Source organism: Bombyx mori, chromosome 12 (assembly GCF_030269925.1).
Source record: "Bombyx mori chromosome 12, ASM3026992v2".
NCBI classification, from domain to species: Eukaryota; Metazoa; Arthropoda; class Insecta; order Lepidoptera; family Bombycidae; genus Bombyx; species Bombyx mori.
This window is the reverse complement of record NC_085118.1, coordinates 11668394-11691157: the sequence shown is the minus strand read 5'-3', so window position 1 is coordinate 11691157 and position 22764 is coordinate 11668394. Positions and strand designations below refer to the sequence as shown.

General features: G+C 36.7%; 2 protein-coding genes and 1 non-coding gene across 11 annotated transcripts; 2 read left to right on the top strand and 1 right to left on the bottom strand.

Moving 5' to 3' along the window:
* Positions 1 to 1593: 1593 nt before the first annotated feature.
* Positions 1594 to 12668, top strand: LOC101743027 (juvenile hormone esterase). Of its 9 annotated transcripts, none has more exons than XM_062671552.1 (5): positions 1594 to 1733; positions 2094 to 2267; positions 10334 to 10464; positions 10638 to 11932; positions 12374 to 12668. In XM_062671552.1, the coding sequence occupies exons 1-5, from the start codon at positions 1673 to 1675 to the stop codon at positions 12525 to 12527; spliced, it is 1815 nt and encodes a 604-aa protein (XP_062527536.1). In that variant the 5' UTR covers positions 1594 to 1672; the 3' UTR covers positions 12528 to 12668. The 9 variants fall into 9 exon arrangements, with proteins under 9 accessions (XP_062527536.1, XP_062527538.1, XP_037870386.1 ...); XM_062671553.1 differs by lacking the exons at positions 1594 to 1733; positions 2094 to 2267 and adding exons at positions 4601 to 4832; positions 8436 to 8543; XM_062671554.1 differs by lacking the exons at positions 1594 to 1733; positions 2094 to 2267 and adding an exon at positions 4597 to 4627.
* On the top strand, positions 6829 to 6924 carry Mir2807a-1 (microRNA mir-2807a-1). Its single transcript, NR_107392.1, has one exon. It is a non-coding gene; the product is annotated as a microRNA mir-2807a-1 (primary transcript).
* On the bottom strand, positions 12665 to 21539 carry LOC101742886 (splicing factor U2af 38 kDa subunit). Its single transcript, XM_004926481.4, has 5 exons — positions 21240 to 21539; positions 20857 to 21011; positions 20166 to 20323; positions 18742 to 18941; positions 12665 to 17749 (listed from the first exon to the last, which is right to left on the bottom strand). Exons 1-5 carry the CDS (start codon positions 21281 to 21283, stop codon positions 17623 to 17625), a joined length of 684 nt encoding a protein of 227 aa, XP_004926538.1. The 5' UTR covers positions 21284 to 21539; the 3' UTR covers positions 12665 to 17622.
* Between the last annotated feature and the right edge of the window lie 1225 nt (positions 21540 to 22764).

Sequence of the window (22764 nt, the reverse complement as noted above, 5' to 3'; positions counted from 1 at the left end):
TAAATTTTTGTCCAAATGCACAGATTGCCACCTTTGATAATAGACGACTCATATATAAAAATGAATTACTGTTCGTTAGTCTCGCTAAAACTCGAGAACTGGCTGGACCGATTTGACTAATTTTAGTCTTGAATTATTTGTGGAGGTCCAGAGAAGGTTCAAAAGGTTAGATAAATATGAAAATGTTCGGAATTAAATAAAAATAACAATTTTGTTTTTCCTTTGATGTGTTTTGTTTGTTTTAAGTTTTATTTTACACAAAAGCTTAGGTCTTTTATTTATCGACTGAGGCACTACGAAGTCTGCCGGGTCAGCTAGTGTTAAATAAATTAAGTATTATAACAGAATAATTGCAGCCTTAACACTACCATGAAACATTAAACTCGACAACTCCCGCCTACGCGTTGGAGCGGCATGGAATTGTGTGGTGTGGAGTGGAGACATTAATCATCACCAATATAAGCTAACCTCAGCATGGATACTATTATCACAGGCCAAAGCACCGTAAGTAAGCTACTCGCTCGGTGAATCTAATATGACCCCTCGAGGTCACTAGAATTGGTAGGGCGAAAAATGATACTACTACATATGTTACGACCCTACCTACCCCGCAAGATAAATGTGGTATCTAATAGAATAGTAAATCTGAATGACACTATGAATAATATCATAAAATGTTCAAATTCCAATGTGAAACATGATCGGATCGTCGGTCTCCTATGCCAGAACGCGCGTTCGCTGCCGGATTTCCCCTTCACTTTAGAAACTGATAACAACAACATTCCTTAACATTTCCTATTACTTTTGGTTTTCTTCTCAACGTACAGTATTTGTTTGCATTTGATTGTGTAATAGATTTAACCTCTTCAAGGACATTTGCAGAAAAACTGCACTAAGTACAGTATAAAAAACAGATAGCATTAGTCACTGAGAGTACCCATCTATTTACACCGTGACCGGGCGAGCATCTTACCTATAAGGCGATGGAAGCTTAAAAATCGTTTGATATTAACTCTACTACAATTTTTAACACGATTTTATTACCTTGATCCATATCGTATCTTTAACGTAATATTCACGAACTTCATCCGATTAACTAGAATATATGCATACGTATGACGGATCAATGACACTACAATAATTTTACTACTTTGACCTAATATTCTGGACTATTTAATTATTATCTTTTAACTTATTATTTAAGCATATTTTTTTGTTTGTTTTAAAACTAGATAAATTTACGTATCTACATTTCCGCCAGTTAAAAAACCGCAGTTGTTTTCGCATAAAATACGTAATGGTTTTAAGCTGTTGATGAGCCATAACTACTGAGTGACGCTATCTTATCATTTATCATGTTATTCTGTGGCTATCTCAGACGAAGATCGAAGAGTTTGACCGAGAGTTCGAGCACTTTAATCTTCTTTACACTGTTTATCAAACTGAGCTGAATGACAGAAGATCAAAATGATCAAAAAGATAAATAAAACACCAAACCGCTACAACGCACATTCAATTAGATTAAGCTTATAAATTGAAATGCTCGATCGTCTAAAATGTAACTACGTTAATAATTATTAACACAATTGGTGAACCGCGATTATAATATCGTTTATTGTATGACTGGTAGGCCACGGATTTAATTGCATTTCGTAGTTGAAATGTGCACCAAATGTGCAATTGTAACAGCTTACTAAAACATTTGTTACATACAGATTTTAATGAGACTTGGGGTTAGTTTTTTTTTGTTTTGGCTCGGGCTCATGCCTATAATAATAACTATTTAGTACTAGCTGACCCAGCAGACTGTAGTGCCTCAATCGATAAATAAAAAACCTAAACTTTTGTATAAAATAAACTTAAAACAAACAAAAGGAATCCGTCCGACGGGTGACACATCAAAAGAAAAACAAAATTGTTATTTTTATTTAATTCCGAGCATTTTCATATTTATCTACCTTTTAAACCTTATCTGGACCTCCACAAATAATTCAAGACCAAAATTAGCCTAATCGGTCCAGCCGTTCTCGAGTGTTAGTGAGACTAACGAACAGCGTATTTAAGATCTGTGTATAGGTATCTTTTTTTTACAGATGAAAATCACCGACCGTGGGAGTTGAACTTCACCAATAACTGCTGCCGCTCACAGCCGGCGCCCGAACCCGGACCGAGCCGGAGCCCAGTTCAGAGACCAGAGTCCAGAGACCAGAGTCCAAAGACCATTGAGGGTCGACGCAGAACATATTACATCCGTCCCGCTGTCGTGCGTAAGTGTGGGAAAATGAAATAAATACAAAATAGTGAAGTAAGTGGTATGCCATCAAATAGCGGGATTTGGGCCTCGCGTATGACAATCTATAAAAGCACATTGTAAACGAAAACAGCGATTCAAATAATTAGTCGAAAGACAGGCGGAGTGATGCTAAAAAACCGTTGTGTTCGACCCTCCCCCTGATTTATATGGTAAAAAGCATATCCTAACAGTCCAATCGATGTGTGAAACCAAGATTATCGACATTTCCAACACCCCTATTTCCGTCAAGAGTCAAATGGAAATTGGTGTTTGTGAGCTAGATATATTTGTTATTAGTATAGTTGTCCAGAATAATTCCGGGCCGTTAGGTCTGATGGTTGCAGAAGCTGATAAACGTCAATACTTGAATGACCTACCTTAAGACATGAGATTGAAGCTCGATTGAATTGTTCATAACGGCTATATTTGATCATTTAAACCAAAATGGTTATTAGTATGTATCCGTGCATACCTACACGCAACCTGCCACAAACTAGTTGATAACGTGATGCTTTAGATTCAACATGGATTGACATTCAATATTTAAGTCGTTAGTGAAGACGGCTTAGCAACTTTTCATTTAAAATAATTGGTACCTGCAACCTGGATTTCTACTATTTCTCGATTTAAGTTTACAATACCGTTTGAGGCCGTCTTGGCCTAAAGGATAAAACATCCGGTGCATTCTTTCCTAGCAATGCGACTGTGCCGCTCGGTGTTAGAATCCCGCAGGCAGGTGTGAATTTTTCTGATGAAACACGTACTTAACAAATGTCCACCTATGAATTCCACAGTGCAGAAATAACATCGCGTCATAAAAATCAGACCTGCAAAAATTATAATTCGCGTAACTACTGGTGCTAGGGTATCTTGTGAGTCCGCACGGGTAGGTACCACCACCCTAACTATTTCTGCCGTGAAGCAGTAATGCGTTTTCGTTTGAAGAGTGGGGCCACCGTTGTACTGTAAAAACTGAGATTTAGAACTCAAGTTTCAAGGTGGGTGGCGGCATTTACGTTGTTCATGTCTGTCGGCTCCGGTGACCACTTAACAGGTAGGTAGGTGGGCCGTATTTTTTATTGTTTAGATGGATCGAAACACAAATACAACGGCTGACTTATCTTTTAAAACCTATCCCATTCGACCACATGAAATTCTACCCACAGCACCTGTCCTTTCATTGGCGTCATTTGCTAACGTAGAAAACAATCGGTGAATGCCTTGATAACTGTCATCTGGATTACATAGCTTCTTGGCCACAATGACGAAGAGATTTGAAGGGAATTGCGCTATAACCAGTATGGCCTATACCAAAATACATCGACGCTTCCCCTTCAGGGTAGATAATAATCCTAATCTCATCAACATCGGTAATGATGCCGGAAATGTCAAACGCTCGAGGGCTAATGAAGTGACGCATGGGTAAGCAATCACACTAGTGTCGGGACTACACAATCAGAATTCTAGGGTGATTATATCCTATGAATTGTATTTAACTAGTTATTTTCCTTATAGGCATTTTGGCTGTGTGATTTCGATCCATAATAGCATCATCATATCTTCTCTAGGAAGTGGTAAACCGACAAAGGGATTGACTAGAGAATGTTCGTTGTCTACAGGCATACTGTGATCGTCGAACGGCATTTTGTAGTGGTAAAGCGTATTGTGGGCCCACTGGTAGGTATCACCATCCTGCCTCAAGGCAGTGAGTAATCGGATCTACTCGAAACGAAACAGCGAACGCATCACCTGAAGCGAAGCGGAAGAAGTGAATTACGAATTGTAGTGTTTGTTAAATGCTCTAAGTTTTTTTTTATTGCCCCTGTAAGCAGACGAGCAGACGGCCCACCTGATGGTGAGTGGTTACTGTCGCCCATGGACTTCAGCAATGTCAAGGGGAAGAGCTAAGCCGCTGCTGAATTATAGTAATATATAAGTATCGAATATAGTTTTAATTTGTGCTTCGCTGAAAGTTTTATTTATCCCGAACCCCACCGCGTAACAATAGTATTAATCGGACAAACATATTTTATCAAATAAGGTCTTCTGTCTTAATATTAGTATCATATTTTATGTATTCAGTATTTTTATTTTTATTACAATAGCTTTGTATTAAATGCTTCGCCATAATTTAATTTATTTTTGCTTTCTTTACTTTTCGTAATAGTATCATTACCTATCACTCACTGTCCCTTTACCTCTTATTTTTATGAAAATTTACATCTCAACTTCGCTTTTAATATTGCCAGTTACTAAAATCAAATTTAATAATGTCCAAATAAAGCCTGTCGAATACACGTCAGAGAGGCGTGCGGCGTCGTAACAGTCGAGCGGGTACAATGTTTTACGATCTTAGTGATAAAATTATCTACTAGTATATCTAACAATATACATGTTTTGATAAAATATAAAGCAGCTGGTTTTTGTTTTCATTCTACTAGAAACCTTTTAGTGAGATATTGTGTATCCGTCAAAAAAAAAACTAAACAAAACATGTGAGAAGACTCTTGAATAAATTTGTGATTATGTAGCGCATGGGGTAACTGCATTATGTGTTTTTTGCATATTTTTTTCTATAATATCATTCATCTGTAATATAATTTAGCACGGGTTGTATGTAGCAGATTAATGACTAAGAATAAAATATTTTTTAAGTTTAATTATTAGGTTTTTTATCCATCTTAGTTGCATCATCTACTTTCTAGTTTATTGTAATATATTCAAAAAGCAAATAGTAAACATGTACTTTTAATGAAAAAAATATTTGTGCGAGGTAAGTTCTTAAATATTATCGATAAGATAAGTGAATTTTAGCTACGTTCTATAGCTGAATAGTATGTGTGTTAGACACGCACTTTCGCCAGATTTCACTTTGTGCTAACAACAGTAACAGGTTTTATGGCAATCGGTTAAACAAACTAATAGATCCAATAGCCCTTGCAAGATCCAATAACCCTTGCATTAGACGCCTTTAGCTCTAACACTCGGAGCAGGCTTAGGGACTACGGCAACCGTACTCGTCGAATTCGGCAAAGAGTTCGACGTGCAACCTAAATTAAACATCAACCCGCTGATTTTCCCGCCGGATCTTCTCAGCCGGCCGCGGTTCCGATCCGGTAGTAGATTCATTCGCGAAGCAGCTGCTCTTGAGTTGTTAGGTCTCTTTTAGAGACGATCGGGTAGCGGTTAACAAATCCCACCCCTCCTGGCTGAGCCCTTGCTCGCCCACTTATCCTTGTGAAAATGGAAAGGCCTCCAAGCCACCAGTAATTTCTCAATCATAAAATTTAAAAAAAACTAGCTAACTTATAAACATTTCTTTTTTCTATACTTCTATACTAATATTATAAAGAGGAAAGATTTGTTTGTTTGTATTGAATAGGCTCCGAAACTATTAAACCGAATAGAAATTTTTTTTCACTGTTTGGAAGCTACACTATTCCCAAATGAGATAGGCTATATCTTTTTTTAAAAATATTAGGGATCCTTACTGAAACTCCAATAATGTAACCCATGGTGTAAAAAAATTACCTAAAATGTTCTTTACATCGCGCGTTGTGCGAAAACTATTGATGATAGAATAAAACAATGTACTACGACTTTGTGGAACACATTATTACTTACAAACAGTGTCGCGACAGCATTTGTCTGACTATTATAGTTATGCCGCAATAAGTGTTCTTTTATTTAAAAAAATACAACAACGTCAACAACAACGTATTGTTGAAATTTTTGTTAAAGACCCGAGCGGAGCCGGAGCAGGCCGCTTGTATATTATAAAGTAAATAATATATAGTAAATTCTCAGCATATTATGTATTGTCCAGAAACATAAAACCATCCCATCGATTAAGTGCATATTTCATTTTACATGCACAGAAAGGTAGTAATTAGCCGGAGACATCTGCGGTTTGTGCTAGTTGATAGGCGTAAACTTTACGACCGGCCTTAAAACGATAACACAGGTTCTAATCTCTGCGCAAACTTTACAGAGTACTTCCTGAGATAAGTATTTAATTCGTTGTTTCAATTGTGCTGTTACAGTATTATTAGCTGGTACACTTTGCCACTGACATGTCGAAGGTACGAAACGTCAGAGGTTAATTAGCTTGAAATTGTCATTTTTAACTAAAAATTCGAACAGTGTTCTCAAGAAAACTTAAATTTATTCTGCATTTAGTCTCCAGTTTATGAGTGTGTTTTAATGTGATTGTAGGTATATGTTAAGATTTGACCAAATCCGAATAATTGCCAAAGAATACGAGTTAGTTCCCAGGGGGTCACTGAAATGAATAATAGCACAACTTTAAAAGAGTTGGACTTTAAGTAATACTTGGAGATTCGCTTATCCTGAAAATGAAACCCTATTCAGACCAATGGCCAGAGACCTGTAAGATAAAACAAAACTTTTTTGAAGACTGATGCATTTCCTTAGAAAGATAGGTAGGTACCTAACCGCGAGATATGAACATTGGCACAGCATTGCTTGATTACACTAGTGTGCTTAGTGCGAGTTTTTTAACGTTCTCGATAGCGTAAAAGTTAAGTCAAATTTGTATGAAGTTGGAACGCTTGCCTATGTTTGCCGCTAGGGGCACTGTTCCAGCTGCATACAAATTTCAGGTAACTTTTACGGTTTCGAGAACATTAAAAAACTCGCACTGGGCACATAGGTGTCTCACCCTTTATTAAGGGTTTATTACACCTATTGGTGCGGTGACCACTTATTATCAGACTGGACGGAATGAGCTTGTTCTTCTAGCACAACAAAAAAAAATGCAATCACCTTGCGTGGTAGGAGTGAAACAATCGTATTCATAATTCCTATTTAATATTTTATATGGCTAATAAATTGAGGTGAAGTAGAAAGGTCAAGGGTTCCATTACATGCGTTATCCTTGTACATATACAAATATTAATAAAACAGAAACTAAGATAAAACTAAGGCTGGTCATTGGTCATTTCGATTATCCGACCGAAAGAAGTAAAGCTTTGAAAGCGTCTTTGAAAGTCCGGTAGGTGATCCATATTACGCGTTCCATAGATCGCTCACAGAACCAACGCTTCAGCCCTCTGTGTACTATTGACAAGAACAAACCTCTCAATCACATGCTGTGCAATGCAACACACATGCTCAACTAACTCCGAGCTACTTCTTACTAAAAAAAAACTTCTTGCTAAACAGTCACTTTATTTTATTTTTATTAACCTTGTAGGCAGACGAGCATACGGCCCAGTTAATGGTGAGTGGTTACTGTCATTCTTGGATCAGCAATTCCAGAGCCACATTAACCCACAGACACAGCCCACTGAGTTTCTCGCCAGATCTTCTCAGTGGGTCGCGTTTTCGATCCGGTGGTAGATTCTGCGAAGCACAGCTCTTGCTAGGGTTCGTGTTAGCAACGTCCTCAGGTTTGAGCCCCGTGAGCTCACCTACTAGTTAAGGTTACGCTGAAATAGCCTCTCAAGGCTATCATTTTAGGTAGAAAAAAAAAACGAGGATGGTGACCGGTGCTTGTGATACCTAGGTGGTTCTAGGTGGTATGGATAAACAGAAACGATACGGGCGGTCAACATCACGCAATCGAACGTTTGCGCAGTGCAAACACCGAATAAAATTCCTCACCAGTCTTCCAATACTTGCAATGACGTTAAAGAAAGCTGATAACTATTTTTTTAACTACCTCTTCTAGTGACCTCGATAGGTGAGCTCACGGAGCTCTAGCCCACTGAGTTTCTCGTCGGATCTTCTCCGTGGGTCGCGATTCCGATCCGGTGGTAGATTCTGCGAAGCACGGCTCCTGTTAGGGTTCGTATTAGCAACATCGTTAGGTTTGAGCCGCGTGAGCTCACCTACTAGTTAAGGTTCCGCTGATATAGCCTCTCAAGGCTATCATCAGCTTAGGTATGAAAAAAAAAGGTGGGGCTAGTATTAGCAAATTTTCTCAGGTTGAGCCCGTAAGCTCACCTACTCGTCCGGGCGTAGCTGGAATAAGGTAGGGAAAGAAAACGGAGCTCTAACCTGGGACGATGCTAACACTAGCCCTAGCAAGAGCAGCGCTTCTCAGATGAGAACAAAGATACACTGAAAGGCTTTATATATGAATTGCGCTAACAAAATTATGACTAAACATAATCTTCAGCTGTGAAGGCCGGGACAAGAAATGCAGTAAAAAAGTACTTAACGCAAAATTGTAAACCGCTTGTATTGCAAATTAAAATTAACCTAAGGATTTTAAATATGCTCGAAGGTCAGTGTAGTAATTAGAACTAAAACGCGAGAAGTAGACGTGTGTGTAATATTGTGTAAAACTATAAAAAATAAAGAAACTTATCAGACATTGTCCGAGACTAGGTAAAATTTGTAACGTTATCTATATATAAATTATCGTGACCTTCGTTTTGTATCAACATGACTAAATTGATCGCTTGACTTTTAAATGTGAGTTAAGTTCATTGCATTTCAAATGCAAAGTACCTTAATTGTTTTGTAATAATTACATATTTTTACTTTTTTTTTATTGCTTAGATGAGTGGATGAGCTCACAGCCCACCCGGTGTTAAGTGGTTTCTGGAGCCCATAGACATCTACAACGTAAATGCCGTCAGCCACCTTGAGATATGAGTTCTAAGGTCTCAGTATAGTTTCAACGGCTTCCCCGCCTTTCAAACCGACACGCATTACTGCTTCACGGCAGAAGTAGGCAGGGTGGTGGTACTTACCCGTGCGGACTCACAAGAGGTCCTACCACCAGTGATTACGCAAATTATAATTTTACGGGTTTGATTTTTATTACACGATGTTATTCCTTCACCGTGGAAGTCAATCGTGAACATTTGTTAAGTACGTATTTCATCAGAAAAATTGGTACTCGCCTGCGGGATCCAAACACCGGTGCATCGCTACATACGTATGCACCGGACGTCTTATCCTTTAGGCCACGACGACTTCACTTTATAAGAATTTAAATATTTCTATATTGTACCAACTTACGTTTCATTCAATTACTTATTATGTTGTAGAAAAACACTTCAATATTAGTCACTTTTGCATGCTTATGTGGCAATATACTACATAATTTATTAGTTCTGGAACTAAACGCAGCTATGATTAAGAACAAATAAATAAATTATTTAAAATGAAATAGGAAAATGTAAGCTGCGTTGAAGGTTTAATCTGGTGTTTATAATGTCCACTTTATAGTCGGCAACATTTCGAATACATAAAATTTTTGTTTCGGTACTACTGAGGTGTTATTTGTAAATATTTGAGACAATTTGAATAGCTAGCGTGCAGCAAACGTTTCCATCTAAGTATAGAAATAAAAATCAATTTTCATTTGCATTTTTCCTTGTTTGTCCTCTGCTTTGCGAGGATTCTCGGTTCGATTTAAAAGAAAGGGTTTAACATAGTACCATAAACTGATGACGCGCGAGTACTTTGAAGATATCGATGTTTTTCTTACGATTAGCGTTGATCTTATCGGAGTGAGGATCTCACTAGTTTCTTTATATTATACATAAACATTAAACTAGATAAAAAAACGTCTATCACCCTACATTTATAAAATTTGGTAGCCAATACTTTTAAGAGTCAGACTTTGTTCAGGTGCACATTTTTAATGAAGTACCTTAACGTCATATTGTTTTATAATTTACTATCTACTTCGGTTCCGGTTCAAAGAGTAATACAAAAGCTATTGAGTATATCTTATACCTCAAGGTGTAAAATAGCGCTCACGGTACATTAACAAAAAATAGTTTCATCTTTGATTCGTTTATCCGGTGTTCTTAAAATGTAACAAAACTGTCTCAGAACACATTGGCCAACTTGATCTGAGACCTTGATCAACATTACGTTACAACGAACTAGTATCTTCTGCTAAATTTGGCAGATATTACCAACATGTCATTTACAATTTTACAATGTCAAGATCAAGAAACTACCGTTTGGCAAATAACCAATTGATCAAAATCCAGTACACCGTTTGAAAAGCGAATCGATAAATAAGAAACATATAAATATTATTAATAATTTCAGTTGTTAACAAAATGTCTTTGACTCACGTCGAACAAGGAACACTGGAGGGTGTTGTTTGTGATAATGGAAAATACGTGGCGTTTAAAGGAATACCGTATGCTAAACCACCACTCGGAAAATTAAGATTCAAAGTAAGTACCTACCAAATTAAAACATACCGATAGACTCGGTTACTTAAGCATGTTTATATTCCACATGAAAGTTGTTCATTAGTATTCTTTTTATGTTTTTGTACATTTACTGAATAAAATGTTACAATTGTTACGATGTGGTAGCATTTCATTTAGGTATTTTATTTGAATAGGCCCCAGAACCACCTGAGCCTTGGGACGGTATCAGAAATGCTAACGAACATGGCCCGATATGTCCACAATACAACGAAAGAATGAACAGAATCGAAGATGGCAGTGAAGATTGTCTCTATCTCAACGTGTATTCTAAAAATCTGAAACCGACCACACCTCTTCCAGTCATGGTTTGGATACATGGTGGAGGTTTCTATACGGGATCGGGAAACTCTGAATTTTATGGGCCAGATTTTTTCATGGAACATGAGGTAATACTCGTGACACTTAACTACAGACTAGAAGTTCTAGGGTTCTTGTGTCTAGACAATGAAGAAGTTCCAGGAAACGCTGGGCTCAAAGATCAAGTGGCCGCTTTGAAGTGGATTAAACAAAATATCGCTGCATTCGGGGGAGACAAAAACAATATTACACTTTTTGGGTGCAGTGCAGGGTCGGCCTCAACATCTCTGCATTTAGTATCCGATATGAGCAAAGGACTATTCGACAAAGCCATTTGTCAAAGTGGTGTTTGTTTAAATGAATGGGCATACAATTTATATGCACGCGAAAGAGCCTTCCAGTTGGGTAAACTCTTGGGGAAAGAAACTGAAGACGAAATTGAATTACTAGAATTTTTAAGAAGCATTCCTGCTTCTTCGCTTGTCAACAACGAACTGCCATATCTTCAAATAAATAACATAGATTTAGTAGACAATATAAAGTTCGGACCGGTAATAGAAAATCCAAATCTCAATGTTGAAAAGTTTCTCAACGAATCACCGGTTAACTTAGTTAAAAAAGGACATTTGGCAAATATACCCCTAATTTTGGGATACACCTCAGGGGAAGGAATAGAAATTGTCAGAAACCTTCCCCGTATTGTCAATTACTATTCAATGGTAGGGAGCGTCGTGCCACGGGAATTAAAATTGAAATTGCAATTGGAAGATATAAAGGAATTGGATGTAAAAATAAGAAAACATTACTGTGGAGGCAAAGAAATTACTCAAGACATGTATCAAGAATTGGTGGATTTAGAAACAGATCGCCTTTTCGTGTATAACATCATTAGGTATGCGAGGTATCACAACCATCATAATTCAAAACCCGTGTTCTTATACAAGTTCACTGCCGAAACCGAACGAAATTATACTAAAAGGAATTACAACATGAATACAGTAAAAGGAGTCTGCCATTCTGATGATTTAATGTATTTTTTCAATGTCACTTGTCTCGACATACCTCTCACACAAGAATCTAAAGACATAATCGACAAATTGGTACGCTTGTGGGTCAATTTTGCAAAAACAGGGTAAGCCTTTCTATTATAATATATATTCTACATAATATAGCCTTTATATTTTTATTTTATTCGCCTAGTGGTCAAATCTCTACCATAATCATTTACTCTCCGAGTTTCGGGTTCATTTATTACAGAATTTTATTATCGACTTTTTCTTAGGCCCGAAAAAAAACTATGTATTTCCAAATTTATTAGAAACGAATGTTCGTACCTATCGCTACTAAACAAATAAAATTGGTTGAAATACGGAGCATAAAATTGTTTTATCTTTGTTTAATCAGTATTTATGTTTACACAAGAACATCTATTATTTACGGATCACAATTTCCACTCATTACGTAATAAAATAACACAAGCATACAATTTAAAAAGCTTTTAAAGGAACACTTCGGTGGATAAAGAGCGGTCTTTGTTTCGTTCATAACGTTAATTACTTTTTCAATATTTCAGTTGCCCTGTATCTGAGAGAGAAAGTGAACAATGGAGACCGTTCACAAATTCCGAAAAGAACACTTATATTATTGGGAATGATTTTAAATCCGTTCAAGATGAAGATGATGAAAACATTCGGTTTTGGGATGAAATTTACCACGAAAATATTTGAAAGCGTTTTTTTTTTTTGTTGTAATATGTAGAAATTCCTCAGTCATATTATAATTGCACACGATGGTCGGGTGAGGTTCCAAGTTTTTTTTCAGGTCAGTTTTACTACATAATTAAAGAGAAATAAAAATTCAAATACATATTCAATGCTTAATTATTTATTATGTAACCATACACAACATATTCTTAAAAAATAATTTCTTTACTCTAATGGAGGTACTTACTCGCGCAAAAATTACGTTCTTCAGTATTTCAACTCTGAATTAAATAATACAAATCCACGTGCAATCCACTCGTATGATTGCAAACACAGAACATTTTGCTGATTGTTCACCATCGATTGCAGTTTTGTGCCATTCGACTAAATAGCTCTGACAACATTTAGGTACCTGAACAAGAACTGAAAAGTTACGTCAGTAATCATTCAACATCTACGCATCTCGTAAACAAGATAGTGTTTTTAATTACGGTTTAATATCAGAATCGTTTTTTATATTTTACAAAATTACCAACATTGCGAGTAGCCTAGCAATTTCTGTAGTCACAAACAACTCCTCAATAACTCAGTTTAGTTAAACCTTAAGTCAAATCACATTTACTACCACAAAATACAGATAAATAGACCGGGTCTGCCCATACCAATGATTTTGACCATCCAAAATATAGTGTGACATGGACCAACCGCACATGTTAATCAAATGCCACATACTCCAAAAAACTTTCAGGTAAACTCTCATAGTGTTAGAATAAAAACTGAACCTCACAAGAAATGTATTTTATGAATCTTATTTTAATTTTCTCTTTATTGTGACGCGATTCAAGAACTTCAGTTTTAATTTTACTAATTATGAGTTTACTAGTTTTACTAATTTAGATAGCTGTTAAAATTATTAAAATAATATCAGCTAAACGAGGTTTCCGTATTAGATTCTAAATTACTTTTCAGTGCAGGGATAATGTCAAATTTTAAACCAGGCATCTAATTACTACGATTATAATATTTTAAACACTAATTTGTTTTCATTAAAAAATCACATTTTAATTATAAATTTGATTCTTAAAACACCGAAGGCCATCCTTCTGCTAACGTCAGAAACGAGTAGGTAAATAAATAAATGATTTTTCAGTATTTTTTTATAATTAGTGATAAGTCTTAAATCACGCTAATTATAGATATCTCGATATACAGGGTGAGTAGATTGGTCCCGATGGCGAAACGGCAATGAGTTGCTATTCTATAGACGGAAAGTTTTGTTTAGTGAGCAACGTAAAAACGTTGGCAAAAAATCAAAAACATGCGTGCAATACGCATGCGGTAAAAGTGAAACCGATAGAAGTATTTCTATCACCTTCTCTCTCAAGCTAAATCCTATTGATGTTTATCTCTTTTAACTGTCGCTTTTTGACTGTCATATCGGGTCTCAATCACGATACTCAAAAAGTTTGCCCTTCAATATTATTACTATAACGCGTTTGCATTAATACTCGTATCAGCAACGCGGCAGTTTTGACTTCAATGAGAACTGCCGCGTCACCCACCCTGTATACAAGCTCTTGACAACATACAGATCACCAGTAAGCCGAGCAAAGACGTCAAAGCAGTACCGTGTGTTTGCGCTCTGTTTCCCGACCAGATTCCTCGGACGCATTATTTTTAAATCAATATGGCTTTCTTTCGCTAGACTAGCATTCCATTGCGGTTTCATCTTCGGGCAACAATATCTTACTCTATATAGACGAAATATTTTTTCTCCTACCTACGCCGAAAGTTCGGTTTTCATCCCGCTGTACAGGGAAGAAAGTGTAACTTTTCATCCCGCTGTACAGGGAAGAAAGTGCAACTTTTTCTCCCTGGGTTCTGACAAGTGCGCATGCGCGTTAGTGTCTACGTCTGCTCTCACGCACCTAAAATTCTCCGCTATTGTTGTGCTCGGGTAATTAAAAATAGGTGTTTAGTGTAAAAGTGATATAAACAAAAGGCAATAAAATTTAATAGTGAAGTATTAAACAAAGATGAGTTCATCAGACAGTTCTTATTCAATCAGTAGTAGTTTATTTAAAAATTAAAAAACAGTTAATTTGTTTTTTTTGAGTACGGGGGGGCTCCGCCTTCCCTACCCCCGGCCAGGGCTTCGCTCCTGGACCCCGGCTCGGTACTCCACGAATTTTCGGCCTGGTAGGAGAAAAAATAGTATGTGCACCGCGGGAGAAAAGTTGGTCATTTCCTCCCGCGTGTAAAATTGCTGGAAAGACGCTGGAGGAAATGTCCAACTTTTCTCCCGCGGTGCACAATGTACTATTGAAATTACTCCGAGCGCGCAGTTAATTTTTTTACCAGATCTACGGTATTCGTCGGTAGATGGCGCTGCAGACATTTGATATTAACACGAAAAGTATTTAAGAACTTGAACTGTAATCTATCTCAGAACATTTATTTGTCTTTAATACTTATAGAAAAAGGTAGCGAGGATATGTGTATTATTACAACGATGGCGGCAATCATTTTTTTTTATATTTCATTAAATTTAAACTAATCTATTACATCCGTTTCGTGTGATTAGAATTATTTACATTTCATTCTGTCTTATTCATATCAGTTTTAACTCTCAAAACAAAATTATGGTATTGTCACTACACTATTCACTGAAACAAACTATGAGAATGTAATTGTGGTTTAATTGTTTACGTTAAATGATCGATTTCATAAATAAATTCGACCTTTAGAATTGAAGTTGCTTAACTAATTTTTTTAAGAAAATGAGTTTTATACTTTCAACGACTTATAAGCATGTCATGAGCTATCAGATTATAAAATATATTTTTTTAAATGAAAAATAAAATTAAAATTTTAGTTCGAAAAGGACAAAGTACATTTACCGTCATTTACTTTTCAAATAAGCGCATTCATTAACCTTTAAGGTATGCGCTTTGAGGCTTGAAGCATTGAAACCAAATACCGAAAAAATTGCAATTCTTCATTTATATTTTTGGCGTTTACCAAAAAACAAGAATTTTGAATCAAGCCATTTCAATTCTAAAGGTGCGATATATGCACACAGCATCTCACATACACCATTATTAAGAAGCATTTGGATGGCCGTATTTAACAGTCTTTTGATGTAAGTTGTCAGAAGGCCATCAATTTAAATTTAAATTTAATTGTATTCAAAACATAGTAAATACAAAACTGTATTGAGATTTGAGGCACCACAAATTTCGCATCGTCGTATTGACTTAAGACGCAGCTCACGCCTACTCCCGTTTCAAAGCCAACAATGGACGGTTCACCCGATTTTGTGATTACATTAATGACAATTTACTCATACTGTACTTGTGCGAGCGGTTACACCGATAACTTCTTTAATTGAAACTTCATTATATATTATTCAAATATGTTTTAATGATAAGTGACCGTGATTTCATCCACACCAATTTTATACCTAACAAACACGTTACACCGGCTTCTTTCAATCATCATTGAAAAGTCCTTACAAATTTGCTCAGTCATTACGAAGGTATGCAAACACAAATTATAAAGTTATTTAAAGTTTCCTTATCAATTCATTCGTTAAATAATGTGTTCTAACTTAAATTATAAGATTATGAATTTTTCTGTCACAAATTTTTTACAATATGTATTAATAGAAATGTGAAATGCTTTGAAAATGACATAATTTTTTACTGAAGCCGCATACAAATTATTGTAATTTGTAAAACTGACAATACATGTTGACAGAAAAAGCATGCTCATGTTATTTGTATGTTGATCAAGTCCGTACAAAACAAATGTCAACCGCCATGTCAATGACTATCGACTTCTAAATATCAAGCCCACCTGTGATTTATGCACTGAGACCTAAACATTTACTAAAGCAAATTAGCCGTCTATAAGTTAGCATTAGGTTTTGCTCGATGAACTGTGGTTCCCTTGTATTTCCCGACATAATGAAATACTGCTGGTGGTAAGACTAATTGTGAGCTAAGCACGGTTACCACCATCATGCACTCTTTTGTTGCAAAGCAAATCTTTCTATCTGGTTTAAGCCGTGGGAAGCCCGTTATACAACACAACACAATAGGTGTTAGTCCGTTAAATCTTATGGTACAACAAGTGTTAGAATTCAAGTCTCATGTAAAGTGGTGACCTTCATGTTGATAGCTATGCTCGTGCAGAGCCCACTTAACGCCAAGTAAATAACGGAATAACTGTTGTGGACTTGTAACTGATGGTCATGACATGGTGGTAGGACGTCATAAGTCCGCACGAATAGGTACCACCACCCCGCCTATTTCTGCCGTGAAGCAGTAATGCGTTTCGGTTTGAAGGGTGAGGCAGCGATTGTACTATACTGAGACTTTGGAACTCATATCTTAAGGTAGGTGGCGGCATTTACGTTGTAGATGTCTATGGGCTCCGGTAACCCTTTAACATCAGGTGGGCCGTGGACTCGTCCACCCAACTATGCAATAAAATGTAAATAAACAAAAACATGGATGGTCGTTATATAAATATGTGACAGTTATAATGTCATAATTAATGTGACAGTGAAATCACTCTCCACAAAAGAATTCTCTTAAAATATTAAGGAATATTAATACGTATTGTTTATATTTCTTTATGCACATCAACAGATGAGCTCACAGACTGCTTGATATTAATCAATTAACTCAATACAGATAGAAAGACACGATAGTGAAAAGATACCACTTACTTACTTTATATAGAAAAAATAATTTTATAACGATGCGAGATGCGTCTTCCTATGTATTACTAAAATGATAATCGTAATGTATTGAGGCACTATGCGGATGTTTACGGAACGGTCGCACTAACACACGTGCTCACAAATCGTGTAAAATTCGCGGACAGATATGCGGAACATTAATTTATATTTTTTCAAATATCAAATATGCAGACGTACTACACTCAAATTATACAACAGAAGTGTATCGTTACTTGATGATAAACATCAACGTTAGTTCTCCGCATACCGGTTTGAGACTTAACATGGGAATCATATGTAAATGCTGGTACCGAGCTACCGAGCTTGTAGCGGAGGCTGTGGTGAGTGGTGGTGAGTAGTGGTGAGCAGCGGTCAGTAGCGGCCGGAGCGCGAGGTGCGTGGCGGCTCGCGGCGTCGCTCGCGGGAGCGGGAGCGGCGCCGTCTCTCGCGGGAACGGGACCGGGAACGACGACCGCTCTTGCGACGGGAATACAGGTATCTGTTAACATCAAAACGTCTTTATTTATTAGAATTAAGGTTCATTCTTGACGGATTGATATCTTTTATTTATTTCTTTTTTATTGCTTAGGTGGGTGGACGAGCTCACAGTCCACTTGATGTTAAATGGTTACTGGAGCCCATAGACATCTACAACGTAAATGCGCCACCTACCTTGAGATATAAGTTCTAAGGTCTCAAGTATAATTACAACGGCTATATATATATATGCCGCAGTTGCCGAAGCCCAGATACAATTTGAATGCCACCACCCATCTTGAGACATGAGATTAAAATCGGTTTTATAATGACTATCGCACCCTTCAACCTACAACATAGGACTTGTGGCAGCAAGACTGTACTTATAGAAACTTAAATAATACTAATATTAAAACAGTTTATGAATTATCCCATTAACACAAATAGTGTGACTAATACTGTAAATAGCTGCACCTTAAAAGTGAATAAAATTTTCTGTACTTGTTCAATTTTTTTTTCACAAATAGAAGAATCTTCGTTCAGCTACAAAGTTAGATTTAATTTTGTAATGGGCAGAAATCTCCACCTGGTCTCAAATGGTTCAACCATGAGTTTAGACATTACATCTCAATTATATCACCTGTCTGACACTCTAAACCAAAATGCATTACTGCTTTGTGGCAGAAATAGGCCAGACAGTAGTCAGTAGTACCTAACCATTTACATAGTATGTAATGTATAGTTGTTAAATATAATTTCTTAACCTAAACATCAGCCCCTAATCTAAACATCAGCCTTCCGAGTTTCTCGCCGGATCTTCTCAGCGGGTCGCGATTCCGATCCGGTATTAGATTCATTCGCGAAAAAGTTATTCTTGAGTCGTTAGGTCTCCTTTAAAGGCTCTCGAGTAGCTGTTAGCAAATCCCACCCCTCCTGGCTGAGCATTTGCTCACCCACATTTTGATTGTGACAAATGTGATTATAAGCTCTTATAGATAATTATTTACTACTGACCTTCTCAGTTCTCTTGAAATAGGTTTCAGATGCATGAAGTTGCAAAATCCACTTCGGGTGCATTCTCCCATCTCATACTGACGACAGCATGCTTCGCGAAAATCCGTCACCGGCGAGAGTTCTGCATAGACTGGCCGGCCTCCAAACCAGCGGTTATTTAAATCGTTAACTGCTTTCTCAGCATCTTCCTCTCGACGAAACTGAAACGAAATTTTAATAATGTTCTAACTTCTATTGATACAGGAGTACAATTATCAATAAGTAATTTAAATAAACTAAACTTATACACTATTTTCCATAATAGCTACTTAATTAGGCAACTGGTAATAGAGCAAATTGTGTACTATTTTTGCCATGGCTTTAAACAGGGACCAAATTTTAAACCTAGAAGTAAAAGATCCATGGATGTCATTATCGCTTAAATCATAAGACCATTGTCTACTGGTACACTGCTAGTAAATGACAAAATGCCTAATATTGACCTTAGTAACTATGCAGGTGTTCAAATTTCACAGGCAAGTACATTTTTTTCTTGTGAAACACATAATTGACAGGTGACTTCCATTATGAAAGAATAACATGAGATTAAGACCCCATGTCCCAAAGAGGGTGACAGCATTCATGTGGTGATATCTATGTAATCACTTAAAATTTGGTAGCCAGAGCTTATTTGACTACAAATGTAACAAAACAATTTAAGTAAAGAACTGATTTCATAATTATAAATTTTAACTATGGTATTATGGAAGCCCAAGGTATATGATCTGACGCTGCCATAAAAAAAACCTATTCGTTGGTAGCCTAAGGGACTATTCCAACTACGCCTGGACCTGTAGGTGAGCTCAGTGGGCTCAACCTGAGTGAATTTGCTAACATTAGCCCTAACAAGAGCAGTGATTTTCATAATCTACAACCAAATCGAAATCGCGACCCACTGAGAAGATCCGCCGAGAAACACAGTGGGCCGTGTCTACGGGTTAGTTCGCGCGTCGAACTCTTCGTCGTAATCCACAAGATGGGCGACGACGGTGATCGGTGCTTCAGGAGTCTAAAAGGACCGAAAGTGGATCTGGGGGATCCGACAAGACAAGTTCTGGACGACGGCGACTTTGCGTTGCCCCTTCACCTGGGTCGGATAAGTAGCACTTTTAACCACTAAAACTACCGTAAACCTTTCTCTTAAACATTGGTAATACCCTTGCCTAATATATCTTACACAATCAAAAAGAACCTCAATTGGTTTATGCTTACTTAGCTTAGAACTGAAAACACTAAAAGATGAAAATGAATTATGAAGAAATGAGAAAGACTAAAATTTCAACCTTCATTCTTTTCAAGATTAAGTTACAAGTACATTTTGCACTTATATTAATTAGTAGTCCTGTAATTAAAAAAATATATATATAGAATTTAAAAATACTTACTTTAATATAAACATTTCCAACTAAATGGTCCCCAAGATTGTCACAAACATTCATTTCTTCTATCTCACCATATTTATCTTCGCATTCAACAAATACATCTTCAAAAAAGTTGTCATAGTGTTCCTGCATCTCTTCATCAGACACGTTGGCAACAACCACTGTTTTATAAATAAAATAAATTCATTTGAAAATTATCTTCATTATTATTTGATATTGTAAATTGAAGTACAAACAATTTAGCTTTAAAAATACTTTATAAATTCAAACAATGAAGTAATGACACTCATTTTCTGTTTAATATTCAATCATAAATAATCAATAAAATTATAATACTATCACAAAAAAAAATTATTTACAATGTAAAATGTAAAGAATCCTGCTCTCCAAAACCAAAATAGGTTTTGACTTAATGAATAATGTGTGAATACATTTAGAAAGCTAAGCATAAATTTATGTCATTTTAATTAATTCATATTTTATGAACACGTAATGTATAAACTAAGGCTGGACTGTACATATTCTTTCAGAAACGTATTTTCCTTGTCCACTGCTTTTAAATTATGTTATGTTCCTACACTTCCCCGTTTTTGTCCCCGTTTATGAATTTAAAAAGAATAACATTTAGAATTTTTAGAAAGAATTCAATGCCACATGATCAATAATTAACTTAGTATGAATGAAAAATACTTACAATGACTGCCATCGGCTGATTTCGCAGAATTTTGTGGATTTACATACAAGTTTTGTAGTAATACAGTCTGAGAAAAGGTTGGCTTGTTATGAATGCGTGAACAGCGATCACCGTGTCGGCACGCTCCAATTTTGAAGTAAAATGAACAGTTTACTCTGAAATTTCACAAGCTATTTATGTAGAATAATATCCTAGTCTCTGTTAAAAAAATAATCAGCAATGGTAATAGCTCTAGTAAAAAAAATAAGTGTATAAAGCTCTTATCAAAGCGGGTTCGAATTTTTACTGACACACACGCAAAACATAACCTCTTGATCCAAAATATTTGGCGCTAATTTACTTCAATGTTTAACAATTTAAATATTTTTGCAAATCGAACTTACTTATCCTTTTCTGTACCAAATATAGCAGCCAAGTACTCTGCCATTGTTATATCGTAGAAACGAACACCGGATCAAACCAATATTGTCAGCAGATGTATCACCAATGTAGGTATTTAAACGTATAATTCAGATAACAATGTGAAAATATCATTTAAAATTTCTAATTATAACTAGTATTTAACTATTTAAGACAATCATGTCAAATGCTACTGGTATATCTAAAATACCGAAGAAAAGTCCATGAAATCTCTGAAATTAAAAATTGGCTTTATTTGCAATGTTGCCATAAACTCCATACACTCTCCGGCAGTAAAATTATTACCTACCAACGCTTAGGTACCGTAAAATGGGGCGATTAGGGATTAAGAGGTGATTGAGGAAAAAACCAGGAAAATCTTTCGACGCTCAATATTAGTTTTAAATTCGTTGCAAAATCTTCCATTTTTTGTAGTTTAATAGTAGAATGTTGAAATTTCACACAACAACTCTGAATACGCAAGATAATAGCTGCTAACTTATAAAAAATCGCGTTTCGAATAAACTTCCTGTGGTGGTAATTATTTTAGTGCTAGAAACTTTGCTCTCTTTTGTTTATTTGTTAACTAGCTGTGCCCGCGACTCCGCCCGCGTGGAATAGTGACTTTGGGCAGCAGTCTTAAGACATATATTTTGGTTTATAAGCACCGTCATTTAGGTATTTAGAAAAATCTAATTTAAAGTAATGCTTCTCTATACACGATATGACGTATAGCCATCGAGGATCAAAGCATACAGATTGCTAGGATTGCTAACATGTGACAGAGCTACATAACCGTGTGACGGAGTTGACTGTGTGAAAAGCAGTTAACACTTATATCTACACCCACAACTTTTAGCGTCTGACCTTGGGCTTTATTTATTATCATCACGAAGTATAGGCTCAATGGAAACGTGATCGGTAGTGAGTTGTGCTTCCCGTTCTTCTAGTGTCTCCCGAGACCGGGCAAGCTTTTGCTGTCCGAACCCTCTGAGAGCCCAGACGGATTTCCCTATCAATTAAGGGATCAGACTCAAGCGATAGTGCATGAGCCTCGCAATCGGCAGAGAGACGTGCTTCTCGTTCTTCAAGTGTGTCCTGAGACCAGGTAATTGCTATCCGAGCCCTCTGAAAGCTCAGACGGATTTCCCTATTAGTAAAGGTCTCAGACTCAAGCGATAGTGCATGTGCCTCGCGATCGGCAGTAAGACGTGTTTCTCGTTCTTCAAGTGTCTCCTAAAACCGGGAATTTGCTGTCCAAACCCTCTGAGGAGCTCCGGCGGGATTCCCTATCAGTGAAAGTCTCAGACTCACGCGATAGTGTATAAGATTCACGATCGATGGACAAACTTGCGTCACGCTGTTCCCTCTTCACCCTAATTCGAGTGGTCTTTTTTGAGAACAATGTGAACTCAATCGAGATTCTCGCTGAGCCGAAGTTTCTCTAACACGAAACCTCGCCTGACGTTCCTGAGATGTAGTGAGTATTGCCTCATGACCTGCTTCAGA